The 21,723-nt window shown below is 37.4% G+C and overlaps 1 protein-coding gene across 4 annotated transcripts in view; it reads left to right on the plus strand.

Annotated features, from left to right (window-relative positions):
* The window catches only part of MTHFD1L (methylenetetrahydrofolate dehydrogenase (NADP+ dependent) 1 like), a 134,922-nt gene that overhangs the window by 40,684 nt on the left and 72,515 nt on the right, over positions 1–21,723 (plus strand). For 3 of the 4 annotated variants that reach the window (XM_015858104.2, XM_015858105.2, XM_032443926.1), the window contains 4 exons: positions 2,113–2,253; positions 9,329–9,397; positions 13,174–13,230; positions 14,510–14,621. In XM_015858104.2, coding sequence (XP_015713590.1) covers positions 2,113–2,253; positions 9,329–9,397; positions 13,174–13,230; positions 14,510–14,621 — 379 coding nt within the window. The remainder of the gene's footprint in view (positions 1–2,112; positions 2,254–9,328; positions 9,398–13,173; positions 13,231–14,509; positions 14,622–21,723) is intronic. The other variant, XM_015858106.2, reaches the window with a different exon arrangement.

Genomic DNA, 21,723 nt, shown 5'->3' on the forward strand with positions numbered 1-21,723 from the left:
GAGCACACAGGGTAGAAACTTTTCTGTCTGTCAATATTAGATAAGACTTCTCTGCTAATGGGCTGGGGCAATACTTTGGTGCAAGTTTCTTCAACACTGGAGACAGTTTCACGTGTTTAGGTTTCTTTCAGCCTGCCATTCTTAGCATGCAGCATTTTACCTGCATAATTACGGTGCTGGATTAAACACAGGCTGTTTTACAACAGAGTACTAGTTGACATATGCTGTCAAATGCTGCTTCTGTACTATTTTGGCTAAAATGACCTTGATGCATTAGGTTTAGATGCTTTGGATTGATGCATATCCATTTATATTTTAACACACAGTCTTACTGACTCAAGAAATAGAGAACAGTTAGGAAAATTCATTATAGGGGCTAGCCAGAGATCCAGATAAAACAGGACTTCATGGTTAACAGATGCATTCTATAAACATTTGGAGTGATGTTCTAGCACTCTTAAAATCAATGACACCTGTGTAAAATAGCAGAGCACAGCGGGCATAAAAGTATGCATTTTAATGAAGAGGGGTGCTGTGATTTCTAAAGAGTATTACATGACTGATGGCCTTGATCCTGCAATTGAATCCATGTGGGTGGATCCTTTCATCAATAGAGAACTGGCTTTACAGCTAAGACTTCTGTCAGCGCTTCCTAGGTGTGTAAAGGTTATTAAGAGTTAAAATAGCATCTGATAGCAAAGTCTTTTGTGCCTGTTTTTTCAATTAAATATTGCCACTCTGAGCATCTACCTGGGATTCTTTTTCTGACCTTACAGGTTTATACAAAAACTTCAATTACTAAAATTTAATTTTTGCCTCCCAATAAACGTTCTGATGAAGTTAGATAATATTCCACTGTATGGATTAGGCATAGATTTCTGAGGTGTATTTCCTGTCTTATGTTGTCAGTGGCTTATAGAGGTTCTCTTTTTAACTTCAGAAAAGATAGTAGCTTCCAGGCCATCTCAACACTGTAAATTGTGCGTGCAGTTGTTTTTTTGCATATGGAACTGCTACCAAAGGGTACAGAACATTTATATTGTAACCTTAGTATTTCACTGGAATAGCTATTCTGAAAATCTCAGCTTCAGCATGAATTCCTATTTTTCCATATTGTATGCATCTCCCTGCTTTTGTCAAGTCCAGGAAATACTCCCGTGTCCCTCACAAGTTTTGACTAAGCATGCAAGTACATAGAGGTCAGCCTCAATAAGAGTGCTCTGGGCTGTAATCATCATGACAGAAACTAAAGACAGGCACACATGGAGAAATTGTTCTCATTTTTACCCCCATTTCATTAATGTATTGTGCTATAAGAATATGCTTTTCTTTTCTGTTTATATTCTGGCAGCATGTGGCCTTGGCTTTACTAATAGGGAATTGTTACAGTCCTGCGAGTTCTAAAATAAAAGTACTGCTGAGGTACTGCACCATTGGTTGTATTTTTAGAGGAGTATTAGGACTGTTGCAGTATATAGCCCTTATTTTGTTTCATTTTGTTGTTGTTCCTTTTTTCCCTAGCATATATATATTCAGTTTTTAAAGGGTGGGAGTGATATGTTTTACATCATCGTAGATTGAGCATAAGACTTGGCAGTCTTGTAAATTTTGAATTCATATAGAAAAAGAATGATCAAATGTAACAAAAATGTTTTTGAAACCAGAATTAAAAAAAAAAAAAAAAAAAGAGAGAGAGAGAGACAGAGCGTTATGGGATGGAGAAAAAAAAATACCCCCCAAAACCAATGTTGTGCTCATGCTAGTAAAGGTAAAAGCACATCTGGTGATTTATTTATTTATTTATTTTCTACCGAAGAAATTCTTGGTCCTTCAGGGAGTTTCTGCTGGGGATAATGTGAGGCAATGGGCTAAGCACTCTACAGTATTGGTCCCCAAGTAAATGAAGTGTAACAGAGAGCATTAATGAAGAAATATAAGCAAAGTGTTTTACAGTTACTTTAGCTTGAGTAATCTCAAAACCTGTGGGTTACAATTTAGAACTTGTTTGAATTCCAACCTTAACTCTATCTTTCCTGAGTCTGTTCCCAATGATTTCCTGTGAGTATTTGACCTGACTTAGATTTGACTCACAATTCTCATTTCTGTTTACAGGCTCAGTTTGATATTGCTGTTGCAAGTGAAATTATGGCCATCCTTGCACTTACCACTAGTCTGGAAGATATGAAGGAGAGGCTGGGGAAAATCGTGGTGGCTAATGACAAGAAGGGAGAACCAGTAACAGCAGATGATTTGGTATGCTTAGTCCTGTGTGACTGTGAATAAACTGTGATTTGTTTGTTTTGCCTCTTGAAGCATTAGAAAGGCAGGTGCATGCCAATCTTTATGCTTTGAACGGTGTAGTGAAAGATCATCTGGGCCAAAACTTGCATGCAATGAGAACAAGATGTAGAACTTATTCCTCCAAGTCTTCAGGTAACATCTGGTTCATGTGTGTCTGTTCTCCATAACCTACTTGGATACGCTTCTGCAGTTTTTTTAAGGCAAACAGTTTTGGTGTACTGAGTGAGTCAGAGAGAGAGCTGGTAATCTTTGCTACTGTGTTTGTGAAGAGTGCTCAGGTGTTATGGTGATAGTTAACACATGAATGTTTATGACACTAGATCAGAATGAAAGCAAACTATTCTTAATTATTAATAATGCTTGGGACAGTGTTATCCCTCATGTTATTAAGTCATCACTCATTCTCTACTTCCACTTATGTAAGAGATTAATTTGTTATTTCTTTATGTCAAATCCCAGTCCTTATAACCAGACTGTAAGTGAGTAGACAGTGGTTGCAAGCGCATAGTGTCTGGATAGGGAGTTAGGAGATATGGCTTAGGGGTTTTCCGTAGGTATTGTAAAGGGAGAACGGTTGGACTAGATGATCTATAGGTCCTTTCCAACTTTGTGATTCTATGATTCTATACCTGTTTCTTTATGGCTGGTTCTTGTTAAGTCAAAAGTTATACCTTGCAATCAAAGTTTGTGCCACATAATGTTTGTTCATTGTAAAGGACTATTGCACAAACTTACTGCATTTTAGAATCATAGAATAGTTTGGGTTGGAAGGGACCTTTTAAGTTGATCTAGTTTCAAGCCCCTACTATAGGCAGGGACACCTCCCTCTAAATCAGCTTGCTCAAAGCCCCATCCAGCCTGGCCTTGAATGCTCCCAGGGAGGGGACATCTACAGCCTCTCTGGGCAGTCTGTTCCAGTGTCTCACCATTTCCTAAACTCTAGTTTGACACTACATGCTTCTTTTTGAAGCCAGTTCCCCTTGTCCTGTCACTACATGCCCTTATAAAGTGTACTTTCCCAGCTTTCCTGTAGGCCCCCTTCAGGTACTGGAGAATGAGAATGAGCAAAAAGACACCTTGTCAACAAAATCTGCAAGCCAGGATTATCTTTACAACCATAGTAGATTCGATTTTAATAAATAACTGAAATTATAATATGTAGCTTTCATAGTCTTGAGACAGAAATTAAGATAGGAGTATGGAAATTTTTAAGTATGGTTATCATTAAAATTAAAGGTAAAAACTACTCCCACTTATGCAGCAGACTTCCATTTTAAGGCATTTTTTTCATCTGTCCTAAATTTTATGGTATCCTTTATGAAGAACTACATTTAATGTTCTTGATGACAGTTTATTTTTTTAATTTTCCTTTTGAATTGCATGATTTGGACTCAACTAGCAGAGGGTGGGGTAACAAGTTAGCTTCTGATGGATAGAGTGGGCAGCCCAAGTTAGTGAATACTTTTGAGTTTAATCCTTGTATGTTCATTTCTTTGTAGTTATGAATGTTGGTGAAGAAGTAGGATGCTGTGATACTGGGTTTCCCAGCATCAAGGTCCCGGGTATTAGGCCATTTGAGGTTTCTGCTAAGAAATGTCCTAAAAGGACAAATTATCAAATTCAATGCTAGTTACTTTGTGCAAGGTGGAGCATGATCATGAATAACTGTACTGTACTACACTTGTGAAAGCATACTGCAGAAAGTTGAATGCCCTGGGAACAATAGCAGAAGATGTATTATCGAAGACCATATGATGCCATAAGTCATACACATGCAGAAGAAAAATTTCAGTTCTGTAGAGTGGTGCTTCAAATACTTTTCAGTTTTATACCTAGTGGTGATGAGTCTGTTGGAATAGCTTACAACTAAGCCGCCTTCTATTTCTAGACTTTAATCTTAATACGCACTCTGCTTCTGCTGTTTGTGCTGCCTATGTAACTAACTGCTTCTGCAAGCTCAGCTTTAGACTCTTGTTGCTTTGGACTGCTTAGGTTCTGTCTCCTTCTCATACATATTAGAAGAGAGTTCTTTCCGGATCAAGGGGAAGACATCTTTGCTTGTGATATAGCTGTCCAGACTAAGAGCCTGATGCAAAGTGTATGTATAGTTACTACATCCTAGGCTGTAAGCATACTGTGAATTGCAGACAAAGCTTTATAGACAGGATGAGGCAGAATGAAGCATTCACAAATGAATATCTGTGAACTGTAGCTTTGTTGTTTGTTTTTTTTAAGTTTAATATCTAGAATAAATTTTAGGATGTGATAAAAGGTTTGAAGTGAACCCATTCTCCTCCTGAATTTTCATTCTTCTTCAGAGTCAGAGAGGAGGCAAAACAAACAAAAAAACAGTTCCCAAACCTTTACAACTTATAAAGGAAAGAACTCAAGACAATGGAATGATAACTTACTTTTCCAGTACTCTCATTCCAAGAGCAGTTCAATCATTTTGGCTTACATCTTCATAAAACAAGATCAAGATTAAAAGCTTGAATCTACCATAGTTAGTTTAGTATGGTACGTTTTAGCCCAAAGAACTGCGGTTGCTTATAGTTTTAACAAATTTTAACAACAGCTTTATTATGAGAAGTACTCACACAACATGACTAATGGGTGATGGTCAATCCTACCTATAACTAAAAAAATAAATAAATTCTGGAGCTTGTCTTTTTATATATGTAACGAGGTTGAATTTATTTAAGTTTAAATGTTTGACAGTAGTCCTTAGTTCACTGAAATCTATTTGAACCGAAACCACTAAACCCTTCTCTGTGATTTGTTTCCAGAAGTACACGCAATATACTTCACAAAAACACAATTGCTCTTAATTTTGACTTTATATTCAATATATTTATAATAATACAATGGTAAAACCTAAAATACACATTGGTAGATATAAACCAGATGCAGCTGCCGGCTAGGGGTAATAGAAAAAAGATAAATTGAATATTTCATGAGTTGAGAAGACTTCTTCCACAAGAGTAATGGATTAAATATCTGGCCTCTGTAATGAAATGTACAGAAGTCTTTGCCAAAATGTGGTGTTCATTGTACAGTATTTTGAAGACTGAATTGGTTTTTGGCTCTTACAGTATAGAAGACTTTTGATGGACACATGCCATATCTTTATGTGAAATTAAATGGGTATGTATGCCCTAGATTAGTATTTCAGCAGCTATGAAAAATATTAAATAAATGTCACTATTTTTTTAAAATAAGACTTCTCAGTTTGCTTTCTGTACCATGCTGTTCGATTTCAATAATTCCAAGACAGAAAAAAGCTTCATATTTATTTTTATAAATGATCTCTCAGCTGAATATGTTTCGTTCACTGGTTCAACAGAAACAGTGTGTGCATACTTTTACTTTAGGCACAAGTAGTTGAAGCCCTTCTTGGTTTATGGTTTAAGGTTCAGTTTTTTCACAGAACTGATACTGCAGAAAAATATTATTTTGTTAGAGACTATAGTTTCAAAAAAAAAAAAAAAAGGAAATTATATTATTTTTCTTATAAAAAATGCAGTGTTTCTTTGTCTTTCAGTCTGTGTAACCCTTATTCATTTCTCAGTAGTTACTTTCAGTGCCTTCCTTATCATCTGTTGCTGGCTTTCATTTCCACTCCTGATAAACTTCAGAGACTGCTCCTGTGGAAGTGATTTTGAAAGTGGATTTTCATCTAAGTTTGCTTTCCTGTGTCGTGTAATTTTAACTTACATTTTGCTCTGTGATCTTGGTGTTATCCTGGGGAGCGTTTCTGCACCCATGACTGTTGGAAGGGGTATTTTCAGAAGTATTTGGTAACAGTTCCAGTAGAGAACCCGGGAGAGATGGGTGTCCATGTTACATTCGATAATGAGTCCAGCTTCTTTCTCTTAACAGTCAGTGATCCTTAAGCTCCTTACATACTTAATTGGTGTGTAAGTGTCTTAAGTGTCTAATTACTTTATGGAAACATCTACCTACCTCCTTTGAATTAGAAAAGGGAAACTAATTCCTCAAATATCTTTGCAAATCAGGTTCAGTGAGATGTGGCAACTGTTTGCAAGCTGCTTGAAAGACGTGGGTAGGAGGGAATGAAAAATTTATTTTGACAGATTTATGGCAGACAGATACGGAAATGTAGGCTAATTTATTATTTTTTTTCTTAACACAAAATGTATTTAAAACCATGAAGGCAGATAGATATGATGGATATAACTGGAGTCTTTTCATCTCCCTTTCTTTGTTTCCAGCAAGGAATACAGTGATACAATGAGCTGTGTCCAGATGTGTCTCTAGTATCAATTAAGTTTTTGATAAAGTGGAAATGTGTAGAAAGTATTTGGATATTTTTTTTCCTTCCTGTTTTACCTGATTGGTGAAAAACTAACAGAAAGCAAAGGAGAGAAGATACAAGTCATTATTGACTTGAAGTGGAAGGGGGGGAAAAAATATCCCTTTTATTTTTTTTCTTTATCTTTGTTGTCATCGTCATCTTCTCCCCCCAGGTCATCTTGCCAGTCAGTGTCTTTTGCATTCTTGTTCTGAATAATGAGCTTGGTGGTCTTGACAAGCATGAAGCAGATGACAGAAACTTCTATTCAGGTGTTACAGCTGGCATGAGTTAACACTTGTCAGGCCTCCAGCGGGTTTCCCAAGAAGAGCATTAGGGCTGATCCCTAGCTGCTCGGTAGTTAACCTTGCCATTGACCAGTTGGTAGACCTGATGTAAAGTTTTCTGTTGTCATTTTTTCCTCTGAAATTTGAATCACTTTTACAATTGCAATTGCCTTTTACATGTTAAGATTGTAAACTACTTCAGTGTCCATGCACTTTTAAGTATCAGCAGCTGTTTCTCTTTTAGCATAAAGGCGCATGGCAAATGAATAACTTATGTTATATCACATTGGAAAAACTGAGATAGAGGAAGAAACTGAGTCAAATCAAACAACGTTTTTCCTCAGAAATTTCTATTGCCTGTTACCTCCTGTCAAGTGCATATATATGCTCCTGTTTTCTGTGAGACAGAACATGAAGGACTCTCCTAGGTATTACAAGGCTATGTTGCTAGCAACTAGGCATAACCATTGTCTCATTCTGTGGTGGTAAAGTGGAATTGTGCCACTGATCTGAGGAAAGCTGTATCAGCTGGCTTGGAAATGATTTAAAAAACAAAAAAGAGCAAAACAGGAAAACAACAGGCTTATTGATCTATTAGTTAGATATATTGAAAACTGATTTTTTTCATGGATTCAGATTCCACACTGTGATAAACAGTGGAGAGAATGTATTTGCTTTCATAAATTAGAAGGATTAAGAGCTAGGTTTTAATGAAATTTGTTCCATGTCATTTTCAATTGTTGGATGTTGATCTGCGAACTCACTATTTTATTTTGTAAGTTCTTCAAATTTTAGAAGTGAATTAAATCATTTTTTAAAAAGGAAGCTATCATATTAAACAGATTTAATATTTAGTAGCCTTAAAAATATGCTCTCTTTAGAAAAAATTTTGAGACAAAATTAGATGATAACAAAGGAACAACAGTAGTAGTTGTTCTCCAGTTCTGAAGAGAGAAGACAAGATTGTTTTGCTACCTGTTTCTCATTACATCCTTGTGAATCTGTTGGGGTTTGCAGATGGTAGGACTTTCCAAAATGGGGGAAAAAAAACCAAGTCCTTCCCTTAACTCTCCTCTAAAGTAACACTTACTGTGCTTTAGTAGAAATCAGTTGTACTGTTTTGCTTTTAATTCATTTTTGTCTGAGGTCAAACATAATCCTTTGTTTTCTTGTTGAGTTCAGATGTGATACTTAGGGGAAATTTTAATTCATATAAAATGCTATATTCGTGTAATGATTGTTAACTTTAGTGTCTCTCATCTATCTATCATGTGGATTTTACCACAGTGTAATTTTAGCACAGACACTATTTTTGTTGCTGTTCTTTGAAGGTTAAAGTTTGGCTCCTAATAAGCTACTCAGATAACAGATCCATGGTTTTCAACTTTCATTTTAAACACTTTATGGCAGCTTTTATTTTCATTCAGCTTTAATGTTTCTTTTGAATATAATAATGTATTAAAATCTTTTGTGTTCTCTGGCAAACCTTTGAGTTATTCCTAGTAAACCTGCTACTTTTTGTTTTTAAATCCATGACTGAGTTCTTTCGAAAACAAATAAGTTCTCTTGTCAGAATCTAAATAATTTAGGAATAGATAGGAATATATGTTTTGTGGTTTCTAGATATCATTCTGTTTGTAGTCTGATAGTGCTGTGCATAGTCTTTATTTATTTATTTATTTTTAATAAAATGGACATTGAATTTTAGTGTAAATGCTGTATGAGAATGTCACAACTTTCTCGTTTAAAATTTATGCTTAATACCCAGCAAAAAATTTAGGGAAGAATAAAATGTTTTTTAAAACTAGAGCACAGTGATTCCTTCAGGTCCCTTTGTCTTCTTGTCATCACAATGAGGCACTTCTAATTTTTTTAATCTCAGGATGCATTGCTATCTATTCTGTGCCTGCTTTCTTCCTGTGTCTATTACACATATAGGTCTTACAAGTTACCCTTTCTAGATGCAGCTAGCTATTGATTCACAGTATTGATTCTGTCTTGAAAGAAATACATCTGTCATTTCTTTGGGCAATCTTAACAAGTTATTGTCATCTTGCTTTCTCAAATCTCAGAGGCCTTGGCTTCCAATTCATCTGTTATTTCCTGTGAGCATCTTCATGCTGATCACTTAATATTCCATTTCTGAAAGATATTAACCTTCTTTCTTTAACCCAGATTGTACCCAGAGTACAATCAACACTATTTCTGGCATTGTAATGCAATATGCTAGAAATCTTGAGGTAACTTCTAAATATGCATGTCATGAAATACTACTTGTCCATTGTAATTTATGAGCACACTATCTCCTTTGGACTGCAAGTTGTTGTTGGTTTTTTTTTCCTGTTTTTACTATACTTTCGAGTGTAGCTCAGAAACACTGCGCTTTACAACTGACTTCCTTAAAATGTGAACTTCTTTTATTTTTCAGGGAGTAACAGGTGCTTTGGCAGTTTTGATGAAAGATGCAATTAAGCCAACACTAATGCAAACATTAGAGGTGAGTATGGCTTGCAGTTGCCCTTCTCCAGCTTTCAAATTTCACGTTGCCCTTGCAGTACTTCCCTCCAGTGACCACATTTATCTTTCAAGTTTAAGCCAGGGTCAACTCGATAATGGCATTTTAGCAGATGTTAACTGATAACTCTAGTTGCATTTATACCTTTTGAGTCTTGTTTTTAAAAAATTTTCTTTGTTTGAGATTCGCTTTAGTCTTAATTTTACTTAGAGCTGCAGTAAATTGCTGAAGTGCTTCTGAGCACACTGGAAAGCAAGTTGGACTTCTGAGTCATAGACTTCCATCTGTTTCCCATCTTCCTCTTGTATAAAAGTTTCCTTCTTATGTGCTTGCTTTACATGTATATTCCCATGATAGTTCCCACATCCTATCATTATCAGTGGAAGGTGGATGCTTCACTGAGACCATTCTATTCATAATTATATTTTGTGCCATTTAGAAATGCAGAAGAGTCCTTCTGCCTGTTTACAGATTTTCAAAATTTCAAAAAGCCACTCTTTCCATAGCACCTTCTGGGTCTAAATAAAGCTTTCTGCTCTATAAAGGAATGACTTATGCTTATCCTACTGAGCTTTCTTCCAGCAGCTCGGAGAAAGCAGAATTAGTGCTTCCTGACGTAGTGACTGGGTTGACTAGTATTGGCTTTTCATTAACAATGAATGACATCTGTGAGGGCAGGAAGAGAGAAATATGGGGAAATAATTGAAAAGATTTTGAAACAAACATATTTGGAGAAAAGTAAATGTATTTTATTGAAATTTTGACTGTCTCATGTCTCACACCGTTCTTTGTATGGTGAGGAGTTGTGGAGTGTGGAAAGATATCAACACAGTCCCTAGCTGATATGTGTCTTTTGAAAGCATATCAAAGTCGTAACTACATTTTTGCTTTTGTGTTAGGATAGTAACAACTTGCTGTTCTCAGGGAGTATTAGAATTTAGGTCATAGTACGTGTAGCTTTGCTATAGGCATCCTAATTTGTTTCTTCTGTGAAAAAAAATCTGTTCTTTCATGTGGCTGTGTGAACCATATACATGTGTCAGAAGTTGATACAAAGAATCCACCGAGAGAAACTAGAGGTCAAATAGAATTCAAAATGTAATGGCCAAAAATATGTATTAAATCACTACCAAGATAATATATTGCGTGTTAAGCATCACTGACAAGTTAGCATATTTAATTGCATTCACATACTTGTTAGAAAATACTGTTTTGTCATAGCACTCTAAAAGACAATTATAATTATAAGAAGAGTTTATTTCAATTGATAGGCATTTTGTTCTGAGACTGGCATGTTTGTTGTTGTGCTTTTTTCCCCACTGTATTTCTTTATATTCACTATTCTTCTGCCATTTCTGTGGTACTCTTTCCTAGTTCAAAATGTGATATGGCTGAAACATTTCCCAGCTTTTATCAAACTCTGTTGCTCGTTAGGAGGGCCCTGACTGCAGTATCCAAGGATATGTTTCCCCCAAAATTACTCTTGCTCAGTTATTTTTAAGACTACCAGCAGCTCAGAAAGACTGCTTCACACTCTTCCATTTGAGGACTTTCTTCACCCTTTTAATAATACTGGCTTGCAAACTAATATTAGACATCTAATATTAAATCTCCTGATTGTCTAAATCTTTTCGAAGATAATATTGTACTTTAGGTGGTACATGTACCTCTTGGACTGCAGTGTTGCAGTGTAGAGGTACAGTGGTCTACTCTTGCTGCTCATGCCATTGTTGCTGTTCTTGAGCTTCAAGTTTGTTTCATGTTCCATTTTGCGAATAAATAGCTCTTATTATTATTAATTTACATTAACAGGTTGAGTAGCTAATTTGGTAACTCTAATTTTTCCAAAAAAGAAAAGGGACACATCTGTTTAGAGTCTTCCAGAATGATAGATTTTAAACCAGGCCAACCCTAATGTACTCTGAGGCAATGGATGTAATAATATCCCTTTTCATCTAAGAATAAATGTCTTTCTGATGTGTGTGAATTACAAGTATTCTTTTCTTAGAAACCAAAATGAGGAGATGTGAAGCCCAAACTTCATTTGAAATAATCGTAGTAAGCAGCATCCAGAAGACGAGGAATTTCAAGTTAACAAAGGTGTAGTAATAGCAAGTGACTGGGAAACGTAATACTGCTTCCTTCAGGGAAAACAATTATTCAGTGTAAGTGTAAAGACCTTTAGCACCAGTACTATGAGGTGACAACAGTTACATCAGAAATTATCCTCACCAGTACTATGAGGTGACAACAGTAACATCAGAAATGATCCTGTGATAAGAACATTCAGTGTCTGCAGCACAGAAGTGGTGGGAAAAAAAACAACAACAATAAAATAATGTAATAACACGGAACACAAACGTAGCTCAAACTGTGCCACGAACCTGTTCTGCAAGTTAGGGATGAAACTTCAGCAAGGAAGGTCTGCTTTGATGCTGGTGAATGGCAAAAAGACTGCCTGAGGGAGGGGTAGCAGGAAGGTTTCTGGGTGACTTCTAGCTGATATTGGCAGTTAATTCAGTATACTGTAAATATTAATGGCTTTGGCTGCAAGTAGCCATTATTGAGAAAGCTATAATCTGATCAAGAGCCTGTATATGGGTATGCTGTTGAGCTGTGGTGGTGTGAGGAATTGCTTCTAAGATCCTCTGAAAGAGGAAGAAGAGTGACCTGCTCAGCAAATGTGCACTAACTTTGAAAAAAATATTTGCATGCAGTAGAGAAGAGGTCTTGAAGTTGAAAAATCAAAAGTGACTGAATAGCAGTCCTGCATGGAACTGGTGTGAATGTTGTGTATGTGTGTTTATTTGTTTTTATACAGGAATGGAGAAGTATATTTTAATTTGCTCTTTTTGAAGATGTTTCTTGCTGGGTTGACTTCTGTCACGATCCTTTTATTCTGTCAGCAGAAATGCCATCTCAAGTAGTTAGTGGTTGTCTGTGTTTTATAAGCAAGAATGACAGGAAAATCTCCAAATGGAAAATAAGGGAAATGCTAGTTCAGTGTTGTAGGCTCTACCTACAATAAATGTTGGCTTCAGCAGAACTTATCTAGTTTTGAAGAACTGAGATTACTTTGTTTGAATTGCACATAATGATTTTGTAGTGTTTATCCACATTTGTCATGACAGATTTGCTCCATTGTGAGCCAATCCCATAATGTTTAGCCTTTATTTATACCATGCGTAACAGAGCAGCTGCTGTATGGGACAACTCTTTGTAGATGCAGTCTGGCTGCTCTGCGATGGTCTCCTCATGTTACATTCAATGTATTACTCACAGTAAAGATGGTAGTAAGTACTATAAACATCCTTCTAGCTGCCAGATAACTCTAGATATTTATTGACAATCAGAGTTTATTTTCTTGTACTAAAACTTGGATAATAAAATTTCCTGTTCTGAGAACAGTCAACAGAATGTACCCCTGTGCCATTCTTTGTTTTCTGACATAGCTTATTAAGAATGTAAAGAAAATAAGTGAGGTGGCTGGACTGATACAGAGTGACTGAAGTTGGCTGTCTATTCCCAGCTGTGCTAGAGGATCCTGGGGCTCTGCTGGAGTTTACTCTCTTAAGTACCTAGACTATTCTCCTTCTAGGACTGCCACATAAAATGACTTATTTCCACATCAGTAGTTTAAAAATGTGTTTTGATTTCAACTGTATGGCAAAGAGTCTCTTTGGTGCTGGTATTCTGCATGTTCGATCCCACAATCTAAATCTCTTCCCATTCGTGATGTGTGATTGAAATCCTGGAAGAACAATTGTGCTGGAGATGTTGTGGATTTCCTGGACCCTCTGTGCATAGCTGCTGAGGTATGGGCTGGGCTGCCCTTTCATCACCTGTGCTTCTGCTTCCATGTGTCACCTCTGCTGATGTATGTGCTAGGTTGTAATGAGAATGGCACTGCAATTGCTTGCCACAAGAAATTAAGAATTCATTATGTTCAATATTACTTCTTGAGTGATAAAACACAAATGAGAATAAATCCTGTGGATCTCAGTATAGTAGCAGAAAACTGCAATATTATTTAGTTGAATGATATGAAGGTAAATACTGTATTAAGATAGAAGTAAAACCTGAGGGAAGGATAGGCTTAAATTGGTAGAGTAGGGTAGTGTTTAATTTAAGTAAATTCCAAGCCCTTTGGAATGGAGATAATTTTGTAGTTTGCATTGTACCTCCTGTTAGATTAATGCCTGAATGTTATAAGATGTTAAAGGTGTAGCTAGTTCAAGTTAAATTTTTGCATAAATGCATAAAATCCTATAGATATTGCAGTATATAATCATTATCAGACAGAAAGCAAAAACAAACTAAACACTAACATCAATATGTTGTGACAGTAATAATCAATACCATTCCTTTTATTACAGGGCACAATTTTTGGTTTATTTACTTTTTCTGCTACTTTTTTACTATTTCTTCTCTGACATGTATGAGGCAGAATTGTCTCTAGGTTCTAACTCAGTTGTCTAGTCTCTGAAGAACATCCTCTGCCAATATGTATGTATTTTCCCCTCTTCCTTCTTTCAATTAAAAGAAAAAAGTAAAGAAAAGCACAATAGTTTTCTTAGAACAAGCCTGAGAACTTATGTGCCAGTGCCAAAGGAGGCAAAGGAATGTTATGTTGTTGTTCTAAGCAAAACAATTATTAATGTATAATTGCTTCAATAGGGAGCAATAAGAACAGGTGTTCATTGTTGTTATTTGTAAGAGATTTGTATTTGTTGTTAGTGAAATTAGAAAACATTTTCTATCATAACCTAAGTATTTCACTAATGTTATTTAGTGAAACAAAGGAAAAATACTTAGGTTACTACCGAAAATATTTTTTATGAAAGAAAAAGGAATATTTTTTTTCTATAAAGCCTGTTTTCTTAATTAATAGTGCTGTGTTTGTGGGGCAAGGGAAAACAACAACTTTTATCCTACACTTAATAGTTTCCAAGTTTCCATTTTTTTGCTCTGCATGCTTTTGGTTTGTATATCATCTAGATTACTTTGCTGAGTTTTTGTTGAGTTTTTGTTTGCTGAGTTTTTGTTCTTGGCTGTTCATTAAACTAATGAAAAATCTTTTTTTAAATCATTCAGGGAACACCAGTATTTGTTCATGCTGGACCTTTTGCTAACATTGCACATGGAAATTCTTCAATTTTGGCAGATAAAATTGCCCTTAAACTAGTTGGGGAAAAGGGTTTTGTAGGTAAGTAATTACTTTGCTCACTAAACCAAGTTTTATTTACCTATCAGGTTTGTTGGCTAGTTGGCATGCAGTGAAGTGAGAGTATAGGATAGCCATGAAAAGTGATAATGCTACTTTATTTAATGCTGGAATGAATAACTGTTTAAAAGCTAATAATCTTAAAAAGCCTTAAGGTGAACATGGGGAATAATACCAAAACACTTCTCTTGCCCCACCCCTCAAGTGTTCTCACCGTCATTCTGGAGTTAGCCAAACCTGTTAAAGGCACCATATAGAAAATGAAAATCTCCCTGACGAAAACCATTCACTTTTTCTGTTGGGTTATTTCTCTGCCAAGCTCAGCCAAATCAGTTTGGTTGTGCCTGAGCCAGTGCAGAGCAACAGCAGAGAGGAAGTGGTGAAAGAAAGAGTAAGAACAACAGTAGACATGCAGAACAAACTATTGTGGTGGTGGGCAAAATAAAGTCACGGCTCAAGTGCTGAACGGTGAATCAAATTTTATAAAAACTGGTTTTTATTTCTAAACTTCAAAATTCTCAAAACATAAAAGGTGTTGCAAACTTGCAGTAGTAATGCCTTTGCACTGCTGCAACCATTCTCTTCTGTGTATTGAGTGCCCTTGCTAACCTGTTATCAAAGAAATGCACATACGAAACAGACTGGGGAGGGAAACAAGGGGAACCACAGCAGACCTTATTTGAATTAGGTCTAATTGCCTTAGCGCCAAATCATAATGCTATGAGAAAGATCAATCAGCTTTCAGCTGGTTGAGCTTTCTTGAACCTTACTACAATTGCATTACTGTTTGTACTAAAGCAAAGGAGATAAAAAGTTCTTTCCATGCAACTAGGAGCAGTGGGAGACGAGGCAGAAGTCAGGTTGACTTAAGTTAATACTAAAATTGCTCTTTGAACACCTATGGAAAAAAGCTTTTGAAGAAGTGCAGTAATATGAAACATAAGTCTGTGTGTGCCAGTGTCCTGAATCTAGAAGAGAAATATATATGTATGCTTATATCATACCTACATGTTAGCCTAAATTACATAAAGAGAACTAAATTAATTGAAAATATTATGTATGTTTAAATTCGTGGCTAATTCTAGAAAGGATGAGGGAGATGTTTGCGTTGTTATATAATGCCTTTTTTAGACTTTTTTTTTTTTTTTTTTTGTCATAATACAAATTAGCCTAGCCTATGTATTTGCATGAGAGCTTGGAAAGATTTCTTCTACCAAGTTGTTCACTAGTGACCAGGAAGATGTAGATACATTTTCTCAAAGGATACTTAGAAGCAGTAAAAATTATTCCAGTAGAGTATAAAATGTTGAAACCCTGTTGTATATCATATTGATTTGGGGAGGGAAAAATAAATAAATGAAAAATATCATTTTATTAATCTCTAAGAATGAAAGTATCGAAAAGGTAAAAATGCTGTTTATCTATATTCCGTTATCTTCAGGGCTTATTTCTTTTTAAGGAATGTTTATGGGTTTTCTTATTTCTGGCTGTTCATCTTTTATAGAGGTAAGTTTCAAATCTCCCATGCTCTTCAGTGCCTAGAAGAAATACTCTTCAAAGGAGCAGTGAAGTACATGCAATGATTTTTATTATAGTATTATGAACAATATCAGTTTCTAGAGTCAGTTTTGTATTGCAGTTAAGGTGATGGGACACGAGGTCTTCAAGGTTGTCTGGGAATGTCTTGCGTGTTTGCATATCCTTTACAAAATGCCTGGTCATTTCAAGGAAAGGAGTCGTTTCCTTCATTGTTACTGTTGGGTCTGCTCATTTACTCTTTAAGAATCAAGTCTCCACTCAAAGATCATTTCTGCATTTTGAGTACATTTATTTTATGAGAGCAGAATTACTAGTTCATTGAGGCTTATCTGTTTGAATGTGGCCTTTTAAAAAGCGGGGAAAAAAGTAGAAGTGTTAGAGGTATCTAACGTTTTTTCATGGGAGCAGTGACCTTGTTTCTGCAAAAAGCAGTCTTTTCAGTGGAAAAGTTATTTTTGTCTCACCTGAATGGAAGAAGGTTGACAGCAGTCTTGAGCAGCTGGGTTCTAGACCCGGAAAAATATCACCTTGGGCTTGGATTTCTCATTATTCAGTGCCTTCCTGAAGCACTGAGAGCAAATGCGTGCATTTCATGCTTTTTTTTGTTCGTTTTCTTTTGCCTGGTCCACCTATTTGTTTTTAATGCTTTGCTTTGTTTTGTTTTGGCTTTGTTTGTCTTTCATCCTAGCATTTCTCTTTAGGAACAATTGGTGTAGCTGCAGTGGGTGAAAATCTTGGTGTGCTGCCAGCTAAGGGCTTTTGTTCCAGACTTTGTTCTACAGAACACAAATCCTAATGAAACTGGGTCCACAATTAGGCTACATTCTCTCTGAGCAAAGAGCATCACCATGGTTTTGAGATCTTTCTGAACGTTACAAACAGCAACAGTTCCTAGAATGCTCTACATAGATTTTGCAGATAGTCACTAGTGTAAATGGCTTTGTTTGGTGGAAGATTTGCACTTTGACAAATGCACTTTCTAATAACAGTTTGGCAAGACACATGGGTAGAGATAGTGTGTAACACTTACTTTTTTATTAAATGTTGACCAATGTTCTTCTACTAAACTGAGGTCTGGAAGGAGGACTAGGTGTGCTCCAGCCAGCACTGAGGTCACATCCATGTGAACAGTGAGCCCTGTACCCTATGAAGCTGCCGAGCAAAGCAGTTGGCTGGTAACTGCCCACGCTTATCCCAGTGTACTGTGTGCCTGAACCTCATGTTGCCATTGAAATTCAGGGATGAAGGCAAATGTTCATACTGATGGTGGGAATTCAGGTCAGCTGTGCTGCAGATTAAACTATCTGAATCAGTTTAGTTACTTGCTTTTGCTAGGAGTAAAGGTTTTCACTACTCTGTGTTCTTTTGCCACCAACTAATGGTTGTGTTTTCAGTCCTGTTCTCACACTGGATCTGATACTAATTAGGCTCTTGGCAGAGCAATTTCAGATCTGTGTTTTGCCATGTGTAGGGTAGCTGCATGATCTTGTGAAAGAAAACAAGAAGCATTGGGAATATCGTAAGGTAAGTGGCAGGACTTGAATGGTAAGGAGAGACATTTTAGGGACTGCGACCTTAGCTCTCAGCTAATGAGAGAGTTCGAAAGGAGGAACATGAGAAATGTGTGACAGAAATAAATCCATTTCCCATGTAGTAGAATAAGTACTTTAATCTAAGAATGCGAGTTCATTCATGTAAGAGAGTTTTTAATTATTTTACATTTTATTTATAGCATAACTACTTCAGAGCAGAATTCTACTAACTCTGTAGGCCCTGTTTTTCTCTTTGGTATGGTCTGAATTTGCACCAGTTTCACCAGTACATGTATTGTTTACCCTTGCTGGTTTAAAAGCCTCCTTCCTCCAACTGCTTGTTTCCAGTCCTGTGCAGCCCCTCGCTTTTGCCAGCATACCTGTTTATGCGGCCACTTGATAAACTAGACTGGAGAACAGTTCTTGATTGAAAGCAATGACAAGTAGAACAAAAACTTCCTGACCTTCCTTTCCCAAACGATGGCCGGGCAAACAGTTGTACATGCAGCAGGAGGAAAGTGAGACAATATTACATAAGATGGTATTTTTGGTACTGTTGAAATATATGTTTATCAAAGTGTAGTCTCATTTGGAACGATGAGGTACCAGTAAAGCTGCTGTAGATGCAATAGCTAATCAGATGGAGTCTGCACGACTGCAGCAGCCTGTCTCCTTTCTCAGCCTGTCCTCAACCATTTTTTCATGACTTCCTGGCGGCATAAACCTATTGCCCTTTTTGTTGGCTTCAATTTCTGCTGACTTAACACAGCAGCAGTTCAGCCTAGAGTCACAAAAACACCAGATCTGGTGCAGGGGAGGGGTGAGGTGGGACGGCCAGCAGTGAGACACCAGCCTCAGTTCTTTAAGTCCCACTGTTTGTGTGACCGCGTTTCACCACCAAGGCAAAAAAAGACTCTTCCCAGAACTGTTCGTTTAACATTTATTTTTAAATCTGACTTTTCCTTGCCTGCGTTGCTTAATTCTCAGTTCACTCTGCAGCTGGAAATGCAGCGCAGTGCCTTTTGATGTGCTGTGACTTTCGAATATTGTCAGTGAACAGCATTGTACAAGTCTGGTTTATAAAAATCTAGACAAAGTGCGACTGCTGAGCCCTGTTGTGAGTTTTCTCTAATGGAAAGCATTCTCTGCTTTGGAGTCAGGTATCCAAGGGAATTACAGTCCCTCATTAATTTCAAACAAGCTGAAGCCGCATACCTAGGTCACTTCAGATGTAGTGCCTTCTATTTATTTCCATGGAAACCACACCAGCTAAAAGAGTACAATAACACTATTTGATAGAGCAACTACAATATAGTTTTTCAACAGCCACCATCATTAGCTACACATTTTTGCCAGCAATGAACTAGAGCTTGCATGCCACGCTTATAGAAAATCTATTCCAGTGCTATGATGGCATTGTTGCTAGAAAAGTATTGCCCATTAAGTTCATTTTTCATCAGCCTGAACAAAAAGAAGCCAGAAGATGCCAAATCTGAGTTATATGATGGATGTGGTAGGGCAGTACAGCCAGGAATGTCAGTGAGCTCCACAGTCTTCCAACTGTTATGAGGCCTAGTATTATCATGTTGCAAGAGAAAGGTTGTCTTCTCTGGCCTGACTCTGGAAGTTTGAGCCTTCAGCTTAGTCAGTGTCATGATGTAGCAGTCAGAGTTGATGGTTTGTCTAGGTTCCAGGAAATCCAGAAGGATCACCCCTTTCTTATCCCAAAAGACAATTAAAATCACTTTTACCTGCTGAGGGATATATCTTGAACTTCTGCTTTGATGTGGAATTTACATCATGTTGCTCCATAGACTGTCATTTTGAATCTGTCTCATAGTGGTGACACATCCCATCACCAGTGGTGATGCAATCCAGGAAACTGTCACCTTCAGCCTTGTGTTAGTTCAGTAGGTCCTGACAAACTTGCTTATGGCATTCTTTCTGTTCCTGTGTCCACCTGGCACAAACTTTGCAATATTGCAGCCCTCATTTTGAGTGCATTTAAGCTGATATTCAGCTCTGTACATGGTTCCTGGGTTGTATTCTGCCAGCTTGTGCAGGTAAGTTGTTCAAGATGCTCTCTGTTTTGTGGTGTGGCATTGCTATGCATGACTGTCTGACATATGGCTTGTGTTGCTGTTGCCACTGCTGAAGTGCTCCACCTACTGCTTAAATGTGCTCACCCATGCTTTGGTCCCCAAATGTTTATGGATGTCAATGGGTGCTGTGTTTTCCACGTGGAGGAATTCAGCGACACACATTCGCTTCATCTGCACTTCAGTGTTGGACACCATTTTGTCAAGCTGCACCTCTGCTGCCATCTGTTGTATGGCAATAAAATGTAGCAAATATTGGAGGAGGGGACAGCCTCTACTTCCATACCACCAATATCTGCCTCTGTTGTCATAGGCCAGCATAATAAAATAGCGTTTCCTTCAGAACAACCCTCATATTTCAGCTGGTCCGTTCTATCTCCTATCACTGCTGCAAGTGTGAATGTCCCATTGAGGTGGCTGCACTGCTTGGGTGAAGATGTTATGGACTGCAGCATGATCTTGACAGTCACCATCTGAACTTGCCCAGGCTGACCTGTTAAACTGATTCGAATTCACTCACTTTTGATTCAGCCTTGTTGTTAAACACCAACTGGGATCTTGGCAAAGTGTCTAGGAAGGGGAGCTCAGCATTTAAACAGAGTCCTGTGTTATGGCTGAGCATCTGAGTTGCTTATTCTTTCGTTTGTGTCATTAAGTTATTTCTTCCCCAAGTTGTTCTTTATTGCAGTCTTCAGATCTTGGATTGTTGAGGAGTAAAGTCAAACATGTGGCTAATCCACAGCAGTTGGTGGATGGTGAAGGCCAAGGCTGGTGTAAATTGTGACTGAAGTTTTTAATGGCAGCCTTTGTGATGTGTTTTCCAGTTACTCCAAGGCAAGAAGTGACAAGTGCCTTCTGATAGGCAGCTGTCAAAGTGCAAGGAAATGCGCCTTTTTCACAGTTGTGTTGCCATCCTCAACCAGTGATTTTCTTTTTTGGGATAGTATCCTTGGGAAAACAGCTTAGTGTAGTTTACAAGGAGGTGAAGGGTATGGGGTTCTATAAGTTTGCTTGAGGCATGTTCCACATGGGGGAGAGCAAAGGAAGAGTGCAAAGCTGCAAGCCGCAATGAAATTGAATTTATTCTGGCTGCCAATGTTCCAAATGTCTTTCTAAGGACAAAGATTTTTCTCAGAGAGGGGTGTCTTGAATTGCACTCAGGAATGGTGGGGACTACATTGCAGAACCCATTCTAAGTTTTTTCCCTTCAGGTGCCACAAGGACAGGGTTCTTGCAATCTTTGTGTATTCTTGTGAGCATGTACATTGGCATCCTTGCTAAGAAGGAAGAGGAAATACCAATAAACAAAGACAAAAAAAAAAATCCAAAATAACAATAAAAACAATAAAAAGGGAAACAGTTCTTACTTCATCAACACAGAATGCAATTGGCCACTCCTTGTGATGAATCCGGTGCTCTGCTCAGGAAGAGGTCATTGTTTCTGACGCTTAACACATCCAACATTGTCAGAGTTTCTTACATCACCTCTCTGCTGCTCATCCCTCCCTCTGTGCTGGCTGAAAGTCACAAAACTCTCGCAATGTAAAAGTCCAGGTTCTTTTTTCCATCAGTCAGATTCTCTCCTGAAACTCTGTTAAGGCAATTAGAAGGGATGAACTGTTGTTTTTGTGTTGCTTTCTTTTTTTTATTATTAGTGAGCATTGAGTATCCAAATGATGTTTAAAGGATAAAATAGGAAGAGATGTAAGCTTCCCTGTGTTACGTGTCAGGAATTATTACAGTAAACAACTCGGCAGATTGCCCTGTCAGTCTTTTAATACCATGACGATACCATGAAGGTGTTCTAGCTAATGGGAGGAGCTGTAAATCAGAACAAAAGTGAAGTGTGAGCATGATTTTTGAATCCTAAACCAAACTCCTTCTGAACTTTGTTTTTCAGGCTTAGACTGTGTG

This window comes from Coturnix japonica, chromosome 3 (assembly GCF_001577835.2).
Source record: "Coturnix japonica isolate 7356 chromosome 3, Coturnix japonica 2.1, whole genome shotgun sequence".
In the NCBI taxonomy this organism is placed as follows: Eukaryota; Metazoa; Chordata; class Aves; order Galliformes; family Phasianidae; genus Coturnix; species Coturnix japonica.